At 43.6% G+C, this 14484-nt stretch overlaps 1 protein-coding gene across 1 annotated transcript in view; it reads right to left on the reverse strand.

The window, feature by feature from the left end:
* IMPG1 (interphotoreceptor matrix proteoglycan 1) overlaps positions 1 to 14484 on the reverse strand; it is a 147880-nt gene that overhangs the window by 19353 nt on the left and 114043 nt on the right. The window contains 1 exon segment of the mRNA XM_043439397.1: positions 11561 to 11780. Coding sequence (XP_043295332.1) covers positions 11561 to 11780 — 220 coding nt within the window.

Below are 14484 nucleotides of genomic sequence, written 5' to 3' on the forward strand. Positions count from 1 at the left end.
TACTGTTTCCATTGTTTCCCCATCTATTTGCCATGAAGTGATGAGACTGATGCCATGATCTTAGTTTTCTGAATTTTGAGTTCTAAGCCAACTTTTTTTACTCTCGTCCTTCACTTTCATCAAGAGGCTCTTTAGTTCTTCTTGGATTTCTGCTAGCAGGGTGGTGTCATCTGCATATCTGAGGTTATTGATATTTCTCCTGGCAATCGTGATTCCAGCTTGTGCTTCATATAGCCCTCCATTTCGCATGATGTACTCTGCATATAAGTTAAATAAGCAGGGTGACAATATACAGCCTTGCCATACTCCTTTCCCAATTTGGAACCAGTCTGTTGTTCATGTCTCATTCTAACTGTTGCTTCTCAACCTGCATACAGATTTCTCAGGAGGCAGGTCAGGTGGTCTGGTATTCTCATTCCTTTAAGAATTTTCCACAGTTTGTTATGATCCACACAGTCAAAGGCTTTGGCATAGTCAATTAAGCAGAAGTAGATGTTTTTCTCGAACTCTCTTGCTTTCTCAATGATCCAACAGATAGTGGCAATTTGATCTCTAGTTCCTCTGCCTTTTTTCAATCCAGCTTGAACATCTGAAAGTTCATGGTTCATGCCCTTTGAATTTTGAGCATTACTTTGCTAGCATGTGAGATGAGTGCAATTGTGTGGTAGTTGGAACATTCTTTGGCATTGTCTTTCTTTGGGATTGGAATGAAAACTGACCTTTTCCAGTCCTGTGGCCACTGCTGAGTTTTCCAAGTTTGCTGGCATATTGAGTGTAGCACTTTCACAGCATCATCTTTTAGGATTTGAAATAGCAGATTGGAACAGTTGCTAATCAGGGAAGGGAGGGGATGCAGAAACAAGGGAGGAGCAGCCTTGGGGCAGGGTCCTGGTTCCTCCTCAAGGGATACACAGAACAGTATCTTTGAGCTTTTATCAGAACTAACTCCTCCTCCCACTCCCAACAAATGGAAGATGTTAACCACTTGACGTGTGTGCATGCGTGCTTAGTCGCTTTAGTCAGGTCCAGCTCTTTGCGAGCCCATGGACTGCAGCCTGCTAGGCTCCTCTGTCCATGGGAGTCTCCAGGCAAGAATTCTGCAGTTGGTTGCCCTGCCTCCTCAAGGGGTTCTTCCTGACCCAGGAAGAATGCATCTCCTGCAACATGCATCTCCTGTGGTTCCCATATTGCAGGCAGGTTCTTTACTGCTCAGCCACCAGGGAAGCCCAGCTACTTGACAAGCATTCTTTATTCCGGAGAGTAGATCGTACATAGTTTGAAAAACCTCAATAGCCACAGAAGCTCCTCAGGAGACCACCTGAGGCCAGATTAAAGCAGTGCAGGCCCCGCACACACCCTGATCCTTATCAGCAACCCCACCCTTGAACAACTGATATAACACTGGTCACCAAATCCCCCCAGCTTGGGACACACAGTTTTGAAGGCATTAACCTCCTGTGTCCTCCTTTGCCTGACAAAGCAGCAAAGCTCTTCTTTTCTACTTCAGCCATAACTGTCTCTGAGATTCAGTTCAGCTCTGGGCACAGAGGCCACGTTTTTGGCATCATCCTCACCCTCCCTTGCCTGGGCCCATCACCATTCTACAGGGCCGGCTCCCTATGCCTCTCTGTCTAAGGAAGCCTGTGGTGACAGTCCTTCACCTCAAGTGTGCGTCCTAACATTTCTGGTCATGTCCTGATTATGGTATTTAGAAAGGCTCTGGCATGCTTCTATCTCTTGTCAGGCATTTAATACCTGGGACAGAGATGGGTCTGATGCCCAGAATAGTGTGTAGCTCAAGATAGACTGTGCCTGAGTGCTTCCTGAAGGTATGAATGAACCCACATCATGAATGCATCATCATTTACTTGTCTAACTTTTCTGTAACAGCAAGGAGAAGGGCTAGAGAGTCTGGGAAACCTTCCGTGGTTTAAGAAAACTCACCAGCATTTGAAAATAAGGAGAGACCGTGATGGCATGAGGTTCCACGGCACACTAGAGCACCAACGAGCCACCTGGCAAACAGGGATGACTGTGGGCCACCCAGCAGCTGCCTGCGTTTTTACAGCTACTGGCTGGGAGGAAATTTTGTTTTCAAATGGTTATATAAGCACTTACATAACATCCTCAAGTTTTCTTTTTGACTCACAAAGTTCAGTTCAGTCACTCAGTCATGTCCGACACTTTGCAACCCCATGGACTGCAGCACGCCAGGCCTCCCTGTCCATCACCAACTCTCAGAGCTTGCTCAAACTCATGTCCATTGAGTCAGTGATGCCATCCAACCATCTCATCCTGTCATCCCCTTCTCCTCCTGCCTTCAATCTTTCCCAGGATCAGGGTCTTTTCTAAGGAGTCAGTTCTTCACATCAGGTGGCCAAACTATTGGAGCTTCAGCTTTAGCATCAGTCCTTCCAATGAACACTCAGGACTGATTTCCTTTAGGATGGACTGGTTGGATCTCCTTGCAGTCCAAGGGACTCTCAAGAGTTTTCTTCAACACCACAGTTCAAAAGTATCAATTCTTTGACGCTCAGCTTTCTTTATGGTCCAACTCTTACATCCATACATGACTACTGGAAAAACCATAGCTTTGACTAGATGGACCTTTGTTGGCAAAGTAATGTGTCTGCTTTTTAGTATGCTGTCTAGGTTGGTCATAGCTTTTCTTCCAAGGAGCAAGCGTCTTTAATTTCATGGTGTAGTCACCAGGTGCAGTGATTTTGGAGCCAAGGAAAATAAAGTCTGTCACTGTTCCCATTGTTTCTCTATCTATTTGGCATGCAGTGATGGGACCAGATGCCATGATCTTAGTTTTTCAAATGTTGAATTTTAAGCCAAATTTTTCACTCTCTTCTTTCACTTTCATCAAGAGGCTCTTTAGTTTCTCTTCACTTTCTGCCATAAGGGTGGTGTCATCTGCATATCTGATGAAGAAAAGTTGCAAGGCTCAAAACAGCCTGGAGTTAAAACTCCCCTCTGGGTCCTCCCCACCATTCTATGCAAAACAAAGAACTCTCTCACCCAAAGAAAAAAATGGACTTTAAGGTTGATTATGCTCAGCTCCCAGCTGGTCCCAGCCTCTGGCGGATCTGCGGAATTCCTTGCCCCAGCCATTTAAGAGGTAACTAATCTGAACAACCTTGGAGAAGAACAGGCCCCTTTAAGACAGTAGATTTCCACATACATGCCTTTGTATACTCTTTTCTTGGGTTAGTGCAGCAGCTCACTAATCTGACTGCTGCCCCTTCTCGCCTCATTAAAGGTGATCTGTTCCCGTAAAGTGCCGGTCTTGTTCTTTTTTCAAACCTCGCCTTCTCTGACTCCCTTACCCTACTTCTGAGGTTATTGATATTTCTCCCTGCAATCCCGATTCCAGCTTGTGCTTCCTCTAGCCCAGCGTCTCTCATGATGTTCTCTGCATATAAGGTAAATAAGCATGGTGACAATATACAGCCTTGTTGTACTCCATTCCCAGTTTGGAACCAGTGTGTTGTTCCATATCTGGTTCTAACTATTGCTTCTTGACCTACATTCAGATTTGACCGTACCAGATGGTCTGGTATTCCATGTCTTTAAAAAGTTTCCACAGTTTGTTGTGATCCACACAGTCAAAGGCTTTGGAATAGTCAATAAAGCAGAAGTAGACAGAAGAACTATACAAAAAAGATCTTCACAACCCAGATAACCACGATGGTGTGATCACTCACCTAGAGCCACACATCCTGGAATGTGAAGTCAAGTGGGCCATCACTACAAACAAAGCTAGTGGAGGTGATGGAATTCCAGTTGAGCTATTTCAAATCCTAAAAATGATGCTGTGAAAGTGCTGCCCTCAATATGCCAGCAAATTTAGAAAACTCAACAGTGGCCGCAGGACTGGAAGAGGTCAGTTTTCATTCCAATCCCAAAGAAAGTCAATACCAAAGAATGTTCCAACTACTGCACAATTGCACTCATCTCACATGCTAGCAAACTAATGCTCAAAATTCTCCAAGTGAGGTTTCAACAGTAAGTGAACTGAGATCTTCCAGATGTTCAACCTGGATTTAGAAAAGATAGGATCCAGAGATGAAATTGCCAATATCTTTTGGATCATAGAAAAAGCAGGAGAATTCAAGAAAAACATCTACTTCTGCTTTATTGACTTGCAAAGCCTAAAATATTAACTATCTGACATTTTAAGAAACATTTTGCTGACTCCTAAAAGATAGTAACTTGGACTGATTTACCATTTACTATTGATTATGGCATTTTACACCTCTATAAAGCCAGAAGTTATTGTATAGAGAATGGATATGATACAGTGATTGTATTTTCTGTTTTGTGTTTAGAGTTCATCATTTGCTTTTTTCCTCTGTTTAAATAAAATCCATTTCCATATCCTCTTTAAACTGTATTTGTCATCTAATGTTCAGTGGTAAAGAATCTGTCTGCAACACAGGAGACGTGAGTTCATTCCTGCATCGGGAAGATCTGCTGGAGTGGGATATGGCAACCCACTCCAGTATTCTTGCCTGGGGAATTCCATGGACAGAGGAGCCTGATGGGCTAAAATCCACAGGACTGCAAGAGTCAGACACGACTTAGCAACTACAACCACTATCTACCTGATTGACTGGTATGTTTTTCACACATGGAGGCTATTCTTTGATAAGGGCTGTGGGAGGCATGGGTAATAAAGCCAGCAGCTCCCGGGCTGGGTAACACTGGCACGAGACCGTCCAGTATTTTGTAGCCCTAGTTCTAATTGCATGTTTCTCCCAAGAAAACAGTGAGAAAAGGGCAGAAGGGCAAGACATTCAGTAACTCAGTTTTGCTATATTTGGCCATCCTGGTTGGAAAAACTTTAAAATGGTAGGATACCTTCTCCATTTTCCAAGGAAAGAGTTGAGATTCTTTCCCAGAGACAAAGCTAGGTATATATTCCTGATGTTTGGTATTTCCAGGAGCTGTCCTTTATCTCCCTCAAGATTTCCCCTTTTAATTCTCTTTCAAGGAGAGTTTTCATCAATAAGCTCAAGGAAATACTTGCATGATCAAGCCTGAATCAGGGAGGCTTCTTCTATTGGCTAAAATGACTTTTAGATATTACTTGGGATTTTGATTAGCAGTGTCTTGATCTGTGATCTCCCTTACTATGTGCTGGGGGATGGGCACTGCCAAGAATCAGCCAAGCCTTAGACACCAGAAAAGACCATACCGGCTATAGAGCCAGAGGCTGTGTCAATTGGAATCTGAGTCCTTGTTCTCTAGGAAGCTGAAGTAATTATCTTCACTCGGGGTCCAGGGAGCTGAGAGGCAGCAGGATCAGGTGGTTGCACTGGTTTAGTCTACGAGGAAGACATTTTAATCAGCTTCCCTGTCAATCACCTTGACAGCTTACACTCAGATACAACACCACAAGCAGAATATCTGGATCAGCCAGTCATGCTGAAAAACTGGGAGCAAAATACTTGTCATCTTCTAGATTAAAAAAAAAAGAAATAGGAAGAAAACTATTGAAAATCATGTGCATATTTTCCCTTAACTTGTTTTAAAACCCAGACACCCATTTCTTCTATAATCAAAAGACTAATTTTGTGCATATTTCTCCAAACTAAAATTGTATAGGAGAACTGATGCTATAAACACTTTACTGTACAATAAGTATGCAGGTGTTCTTTTTGTTTTAAGAACAACATTTTACATTTCAAGTTCAAGAAGTTTTGTAAAATGAACAAATTCATAGAAGTATGAAATTAATGAACTCTGTGCGGAAGCATTTTTCATACTGTTCATGAGGTTCTCAAGGCAAGAATACTGAAGTGGTTTGCCATTCCCTTCTTCAGTGGACCATATTCTGTCAGACCTTTCCACCATGACCTGTCCATCTTGTGGTGTTGGAAAAGACTCTTGAGAGTCCCTTGGACAGCAAGGAGATCCAACCAGTCCATCCTAAAGGAGATCAGTCCTGGGTGTTCATTGGAAGGACTGATGTTGAAACTGAAACTCCAATACTTCGGCCACCTGATGTGAAGAGCTGACTCATTTGAAAAGACCCTGATGATGGGAAAGATTGAAGGCGGGAGGTGAAGGGGACGACAGAGGATGAGATGATTGGATGGCATCACCGACTCAATGGACATGAGTTTGAGTGAGCTCCGGGAGTTGGTGATGGACAGGGAGGCCTGGCGTGCTGCAGCTCATGGGGTCGCAAAGAGTCAGACACGACTGAGCGACTGAACTGAACTGAACTGTGCAGAAGCGATGGTTGTGAGTGTTTCGAATTTGGTGCCATCTCTGCCTAGATTGGAATGGCTATGAATAGTGTGAGAATGAGGTGGGGGTGTTTGTGAGCCTGTGTCTGGCTGGGCCCCGAGCACCACTCTCTCTCTGCGGGCCACTTCCCTCTCCTCGGCAGCCACCACCCTCCAATTCCTTGTGCCTCTGCCACTAAAACTCCTGTGGCTGGTGTCCTGCCTCTCCAGCTCTGGTGCTGACAAAGATTTTCTCCTTGACCAGATCCTAACTCGGGCTCCCCTGAAATTTTCAAACTTGACCTTGACTCTTGGACTTCTGTGTTTGTCTCTTTCTTGTCCAGTTTTAGCAGGAATGATGCTAAGATGGTTTGGCCAGAACCTTGCATCTTCCATATCTGATCGTCAGGGTCCTCATTCTCTGCTCCCTCCCAGGTGATGTCTGATCACCCTGCTTTGCCTTCAGTAAGAATTCTTTTAGGTCATTTTAGCCAGAATCTCTTCTTACCCTTGATGTTCCTTCTTAGTAATTTTCCATCCACTGACCCACTCTGCTCTTTGGCTACTAATTCCCACCTGCCCATTCTGTGCTCAGAGCTGGGTCTAATCTCGTCCACTGTGAGACTCCCTACACCCATCAAGATGGTACCCCTGGGATAAAGTTTCCCTTTGCATCTTTAATGAGTGTCACTGGTAATTGTTTCTTTAACAATACTGGTTCTCTTCATGGAAGCTGTAAATGCCTAGCTTTCACACCACCAACCACCACAGGCCTCTTCATTGCTCAGGACCAGCCAAGGGGACCAGAATTCTCCACATTCTTCTCTATTCCTATATTCTCTCTGCAGTATTCAGGCCTCAGGTTTCAATGAAACAGGATTTAAAGGAAAATTAAGTACTTTCCTCTTTGTGGGATCACTCTCTGGCAATTCCCAAACTCACAGAAATTTTCAACTAAGAGTAACATATCAGAGCTGGCTTAAAACTCAACGTTCAAAACACAAAGATCATGGCATCCAGTTCCATCACTTCATGGCAAATAAATGGGAAAAAAATGAAAATAGTGACAGACTTTATTTTGTTGGGCTTCAAAATCACTGCAGATGGTGACTGAAGCCATGAAATTAAAAGATGCTGGCTCCTTGGAAGAAAAGCTATAACAAACCTAGATAGCATATTAAAAAGCACAGACATTACTTTGCCAACAAAGGCCTGTCTACTCAAAGATATGGTTTTTCCAGTAGTCATGTATGGATGGGAGAGGTGGACTATAAAGAAAACTGAGCACTGAAGAATTAATGCTTTTGAACGGTGGTGTTGGAGAAGACTCTTGAGAGTCCCTTGGACTGCAAGGAGATCCAACTAGTCCATCCTAAAGAAAATCAGTCCTGAATATTCACTGGAAGGACTGATGCTGAAGTTGAAACTCCAATCCTTTGGCCACCTGATTTGAAGTACTGACTCCTTGGAAAAGACCCTGATGCTGGGAAAGATTGAAGGCGGGAGGAGAAGGGGATGACAGAGGATGAGATCGCTGGATGGCATCATTGACTCAATAGACGTGAGTTTGAACAGACTCTGGGAGATGGTGAAGGACAGGGAGGCCTGGCGTGCTGCAGTTCATGGGGTCACAAAGAGTCAGATAAGACTGGGTGAATGAACCACAAAATAAAGCATATCAGAAAGTGCTCATTAGAAAGCCTTTGAAGGAAAAAGGAATAGCTTTGATCCCAGCATTGTTGTAAGGTGACCATCCTTGGCCATTGGGCACGTCCTTTTGGGCAGGAACTTTCACATGTTCACAGCTTGTAACTGTGGTGAATGAACGGCGATTGTCTTGGATTACACGTGTGTAGAAGATGGTCAAGGTCTAATCAGTCTCAGCCAGCTGCTGGTTACATGGGTGACACTTCCCTCTGCTTTCTGTGAAATGACTAAACCTGTGAGGCAGGAGGAAGCCTGGCCTCCTCCCACCATGTCCAGCTCCCTGTCGAGTGGGAGGAGTATTTCTGGGGGTAGGCGGTACTGTGGCTTCTCACTATAAATAGGATCCCTTCTGAATCCTGGATTTACCCACTTTAATTTATGTAGTTCATAAAGTTCTTTGTTATTCATTTTTAACTTTTATAAAATAATTTTTGGCTTTCTAAATCTGCTGTCCTCCAAACTGCTGGTTTAGGCATTGTTTATGCCCGGACTGGCTCACAGTAGTCATTCTTGGCAGACCTTGTCCATCTATCCATCTGTCCATTCATTCGATTATTCTATGAGTCTCCCATGTATCAAAAATTCAGAGCTTCTGAATTTTCCAACGGTCTAGCCAGATGTAGAGTAGGGTAATGTCCCAGGCTGCCCGATGCTCTCTAGCTTCCCCTATTGTTCTACCATTAAAGGAATCAGTATAAATTTGGCTTCAGCAAGGACCAGATGGCACTAGCAGTAAAGAACCTGCCGGCCAAGGCAGAAGACATAAGAGATGCGGGTTCAATGCCTGGGGCAGGAAGATCCCCTGGAGGAGGGCATGGCAACCTACTCCAGTATTCTTGCCTGGAGAATTCCATGCAATCAGAGGGTTGCCAAAGAATCACACATGACTACAGTGACTTAGCAAGCATGCAGGGACTGAAACCCATCTTCGCACTGTCTCATCTCTCTTGCTCTTGGCTTCTTAGAGGGAAGGCTACACAGCAGAACTGGTCATGAGAAATTAGTGAAATAATTTCAGTTGACCCTCCACACAAATACCTTGTCATGGTACTTTTCATTTTTCACACTGGTACCCTGTTCATCTCACAAATTATTAGTCCATTTACTAATGACGATGCTATCATATTAACCACTAACATTTGTTAGTCAACTATGGTGTGTCAAATGTTAGGCTAAGTATTGTAAATATGATTTTGATTGACCCTCAAAACTGTTACTATCTCCACGTTTCCAGTTGTGGAGATGGAGTGAAACCAAGCAGGACACCGTGGAGCTCCTGGGTGTGGAAGCATTTCTGTGTCCCCTGTTTCTTGTTTGTAAGGAACAGACTCCAGCCAGCATGACCTTCCCTGAGTTTTAAAGGGCAGGTTTAAATAGTCCTAATCAGGGGAGGCAGAGGGTGCTGAAATGAGGGAGGAGCAGTCAGGAAACAGTAGTGTAGCCTTGGGGCAGGGTCCTGGTTCTGCCTCAAGGGATACACAGAAAAGTATCGGAGCTCTTTTCAAAACTAAAATCTGAAATAAATGGAAGATGTTAGCATTCTTCCTTCCAGAGAGGATCAGAGTAGGATGACCTCAAGAAGCTCATCTAGAGAGCACCTGAGGTCAGATTAAAGAAACCCAAAAAGCTTATCAGGGGATCTCTTTTTCTTTTTTTTTTCCCCCTCCATTTATTTTTATTAGTTGGAGGCTAATTACTTTACAATATTGTAGTGGTTTTTGTCATACATTGACATGAATCAGCCATGGATTTACATATGTTCCCCATCCCGTTCCCCCCTCCCACCTCCCTCTCCACCCGATCCCTCTCTCTTGAAGCCTGAATAAAGGAATGTAGGCCGGGTACAACCCAGTCCTTATCAGCAGCCCTGCCCTTGAACAATTGCTATAAAATGCCTCACCAAATCCCGCCCCCAACCCTGGGCTGGGGCACAGTTTTGAGAGGCATGCGACTGCTGCGACCCCCTTTGTAGTAACATTATTCTTTTCTATTTTGCCCAAAGTTCTGTCGCCGAGATTTGATTCGGCACCCTTGCACAAAGACTTGAGTTTTCAACATCATCAGCATACAGATTCAGGACCACGGTCTTACAAAGTCATGACTTTCTGCAATGCTTCCTTCCAGCATCACCAGGGTCTCCTGTGCATCACTGGCAAACGCATTACCAGCTTCCTGCCCTCTTTCTAAGAGGCACCCAGTTTTCCCCTGCCTCGACTGGGCTCCTCGCTTGATATTCTATTGTTGGATGGGTCTCTCTGTTGTCTGTCAGCTCTGCAGGGGAGGAAGGAAGGGGGAGGATTGGGTCCTTGCCTCTCTTATGCTAAGTTCTCCCTATACATGTTCCCGTTTTTAATTGACTGGAAAAAATTGGTCTTGTGATTTCAACTGGCAGGAACCCCCTGGAAGTTTTCAGGGGAAGAGGCAGTATCTTACTAGCATTTAGGAGGTCTTTGATTTCCTAGGAGGTCCAAAAAGGTTTGCTTAGCTGCTTGTGTTCAAAGGTAAGTGCTCCAGGGCTCAGCACCTTCAGGGCTCTCTGTCTTTTTAATAATCCTGTTTACTAAGGTAGGAGGCAATTTTCTTCAAGTTGCTCAAAGTTCTGCTCGGTCAAAGATAAGTGTCTCCCAACAGAGGCTTTTTGTTTGCATTTTGCCCAAGGCCTTTCTCTGCCTTGGTTGTTAGTCTGGGGAAATCCAGGGAGGATGTTACAGATCCACTTCACTAATTCATGGCCAATTAGGAAGCTTTGTTTTGAACCTGGCTTGAAGGTCGCTTTGCCAGTAGATTTGGAGCCTTGCCCCCTTGCACTCCGGGGAATTAAAAAACTTCCTCCAGTTGGTTAGAAAACAGAATTTTGAAGCTAATGGTGGAAACAGTTCCCAATTTGGGCATAGCTTCTTACACTGGTACACTGTGCTTTATTATCAGAACAAATGTTTGCTTTCTATTATGTAGCTTCAGGCTAAGCCCCTGTATCTTTAATTCCACCCACCGCCCCCCCCCCCCGCCCCCCGCCCCGACATCTAACTCTACTTTGTTTTAACCTGCACATGTGGAAGCTGATCTAGGGTATACAAAGAGAAAGGGACATGATTTTCCTCTTGGGTGATGGTGAAACAGGTTTTTTCTGAGTTGGAATTTTGGTCTAATTATTATTTTTCTTTGCTTGGGACAATGTCTCAGTTTCATCCTGAATTATGCTATGAAGAGGTGATGACCATGGTTAACCAGGCCTGGAAGTTTTCTTAGGTGGTTGCTGTTGACTGATAAAGTGCTTTTGACTTCTGGAAGGATGTAAATTAGCTTAGGTGTGGGTTACATTAAAAAAAGAAACAACTCCTAGGCATAGCAAAAGTTTTGTTCTGTGAGGAAACTAAAGCGCCCAGATTGTGAAGCAAGAAGTATGCTCGCTCTTTGCTTTTTAATGAAGGAAAACCTTAACTTGCATGTCTTGGGACCCTACCTTTCTACTATATTGATTCATAGCTTCTGAAAGATTATTTTGCTGAATGCCATTATAAGTTGATTTTTGTGGCCTCGAACTTGAGCTGCATGCTTAAACAAACAACCAAAACCAAAACACTCCCGCGATTTTCTGGGTTGGACTCTTTTACCTGGTTCAACGTCGAGAGAGTAGCTATCTATTTCCAGATCAAGTTGTTGGGCTGCTGTGGAACGAAAATCCTCCAGAACACCTCGCACAGCGTTGGTGAGGTTATACGGCACTGATTTAGCAAATCTCATTTTGCTATTCACGATCACGCTCCCATTTCTGAAGTTAAGTATCTCAAGTTGCTTAAAACCCGTAAGATTGGATCGCAAATATGGAACCAGCTGCAAAAACAAAAGATGGTTTACTCTTAGTGGTGTTATAAGTGCTCAGCTGCTGTTAATTCCACTTATACTCACATTTTATTATCTGAGGCATAAATTTCAGTTCCCTTTTTCTATTTGTGTTTAGATTTAACGTGAGACCAGAACATCACTACTTAATGATCTGTTTGCAGTGATTATGTCCCATATTTCCACTTTTCTGTGTATTGAGATGGATGGGCAGTGATTTTCTTCGTGATGAATTGTGAGAACAGAGGATTGAAAAAGAAATTCTGGTCAACACTGTCAGCCAAGCAGGGATGCCAGGTTCAGTTATAAAAAAAAAAAAAATCCAAGTAAATAAAAATATGTTCCAAACTGAGCAGTAGCAGATTGACCTACGCCTGGTAAATGGAACATCTGTTTGGAAGCAACAAATTTGAAATGACCTATTGAAATAAATAACAGCATACACATGGGCTCATTGGTCTATTCAGGGTGTTTCATGTCACCAAAAATTCCCTGCAGTGGAAACTGTGAAGAACTTGGTCATCAGGAGACTAGATGTCAGTCCTCAGGTTGCTGCTAACCAGACATGTGACTTCATCAATCCACGTAACCTACTAAGTTGTACCTCAGTGCTCTTACTTGAATTGTGAGGCAGAAGAAAAGTGGTTCCCTAAGAACCTTTTTCAAGCTAGAATTTAAGTATCTCAAAGTGATGTTTCAGGGAATTGTGCTTCACATTCCCACACCTGCCTCTTGAGACCCACAACCATCCCCTTTTTTTTGGCCACGCCCCATGACATGTGGGATCTTAGTTTGGTGACTAGGGATCTGAACCCTGGAAACACAGAGCCTTAACCCGTAACTGCCAGGGAATTCCCCACAGCCATGCTGGAGATCACTTTTCAGGAATGTCTGAAACTCAGTGATGTCTGCTTTGTTCCTGCCTCTGAAATTGGGACCTCTCCTTCATGAACCAACACCCACAAACTCAGAGAGGACACAGATACAAGCTATAATCTCCCAGGCTTGGCCCAGACCTGCTTTTCCTTTGTTCCCGTCTCCACCCTACCAGACTCTGACCCAAACCCACATGTTGGCACCACCTCCAGTAACTGCCCCCTCAAGATTATTATGAAAATAAAATGAAATTTTATACAGAGTGTGGAATTACTCTCTCCTATTTTCTCCCATGTGCTTTGACTAGACTCATTCTTTGTGTCTTAACATTGTTTTGGCCTCTAGTGGGGATTCCCTGTCCTCACCTCGTGTGCAGACAACGAGTTGCTCCCTTTCTCCAAATCCATTCTCTTCTTCATGGCTGAGGCTGCCTTCCTAGAGACCACATTTCCCACCCTCCTTTGCAGCAAGGTGTGGCCATGTGACCAATTCCCACCAACTGGATATGAGTGAAAGAGGTGTGGGCAACTTTGGCATCACTTGCTTAGGATATTGCTTGCCCTGGGGTTCCTCACTTCCCCCTTCTCACAAGTAGAAACAGAGATGTATCAGTTACCAATGATTCTACATGCAGGGCAGCAAAGGAGACACCAACATGAAGATCAGACTTTTGGACTCAGTGGGAGGACAGTGTAGGATGATTTGAGAGAATCGCATCGAAACATGTACATTACCATACATAAAACAGATGGCCAGTGCCAGTTCAGTGCATGAAGCAGGGCACCCAAAGCGGGTGCTCTGGGGCAGCCTGGAGGGGTGGTGTGGGGAGGGGTGTAGGAGGAGGGTTCAGGATGGGGGGGACACGTGTGTACCTATGGCTGATTCATGTTGATATGTGGGAGAAACCATCACAATATTACAACATAATATCCTCCAATTTAAATAAATAAATAAATAAATAATGTACCAGTGACCCAGCTGTGGATGTGAGTGTGAGGAAACAGCCTTGGGGTTGGCAGAGTTATAAGATGGAGAGAATGTGAGTCCCTGGATGACTCTGTAGAGCAGAGTTGTCCCATTCACCAAGTGAAAGAAAATAAACTCATATTCTATTTAAGTTACTATATTCTTGATCTGTTCATTATGGCAGCCTAGATGTATCCTAGTTAATACACCTGGACTTGGTACCCTGGGACTCTGATCCTTGAGATTGTCCCAACATCAACTCACCTCACTTGGGGGAGGTGGGTATAGCACAAAGTCTTATTTAAAGTTCACTTGAAGAATTGGTTTTTATGTGGTTTTAATTTGCATAGTGATTTAACTTACATGGAGCTTACAAATACTTTTCTCTTATTTTCAGAAATTCTGTAATCTTTGTGATGGGTATTGTGTACTTGAATTTAATTATCCATGCCTGTGAGAGAGGTTCATAGTTTAGCAGTTTTCACTGTGTATGTATTTCTACAAAACTACATGAAGAAACAAAATAAATATTTCATTTTGCGGGGTGTTTCATAATCAGAGTTATATGCTTTTTGATGATGATCTCACTTTCTTTGTTGGTCGTTGGGATGCTGAGCCATTTTGTCATTTTATTTGTTTGCTGGTTTGTTTCAGAAGAACGTAAAGGGAACTAAAAAAAAAAAAAAAGATTTCTTACACCTGAACACTTGACCTCATCTCTTCTGGACTTATCTAGCCTTGAACCCTTTGTCAGATGGCTGGAAAACAGAATGAACTTAGGTAAAGTCTGCTCATATTACTTATAAATTCCAAGTTCAGTTCTTGAGTGGTTATGTATTATTCCCACGGAAAC

Source organism: Cervus canadensis, chromosome 20 (assembly GCF_019320065.1).
Source record: "Cervus canadensis isolate Bull #8, Minnesota chromosome 20, ASM1932006v1, whole genome shotgun sequence".
NCBI classification, from domain to species: domain Eukaryota; kingdom Metazoa; phylum Chordata; class Mammalia; order Artiodactyla; family Cervidae; genus Cervus; species Cervus canadensis.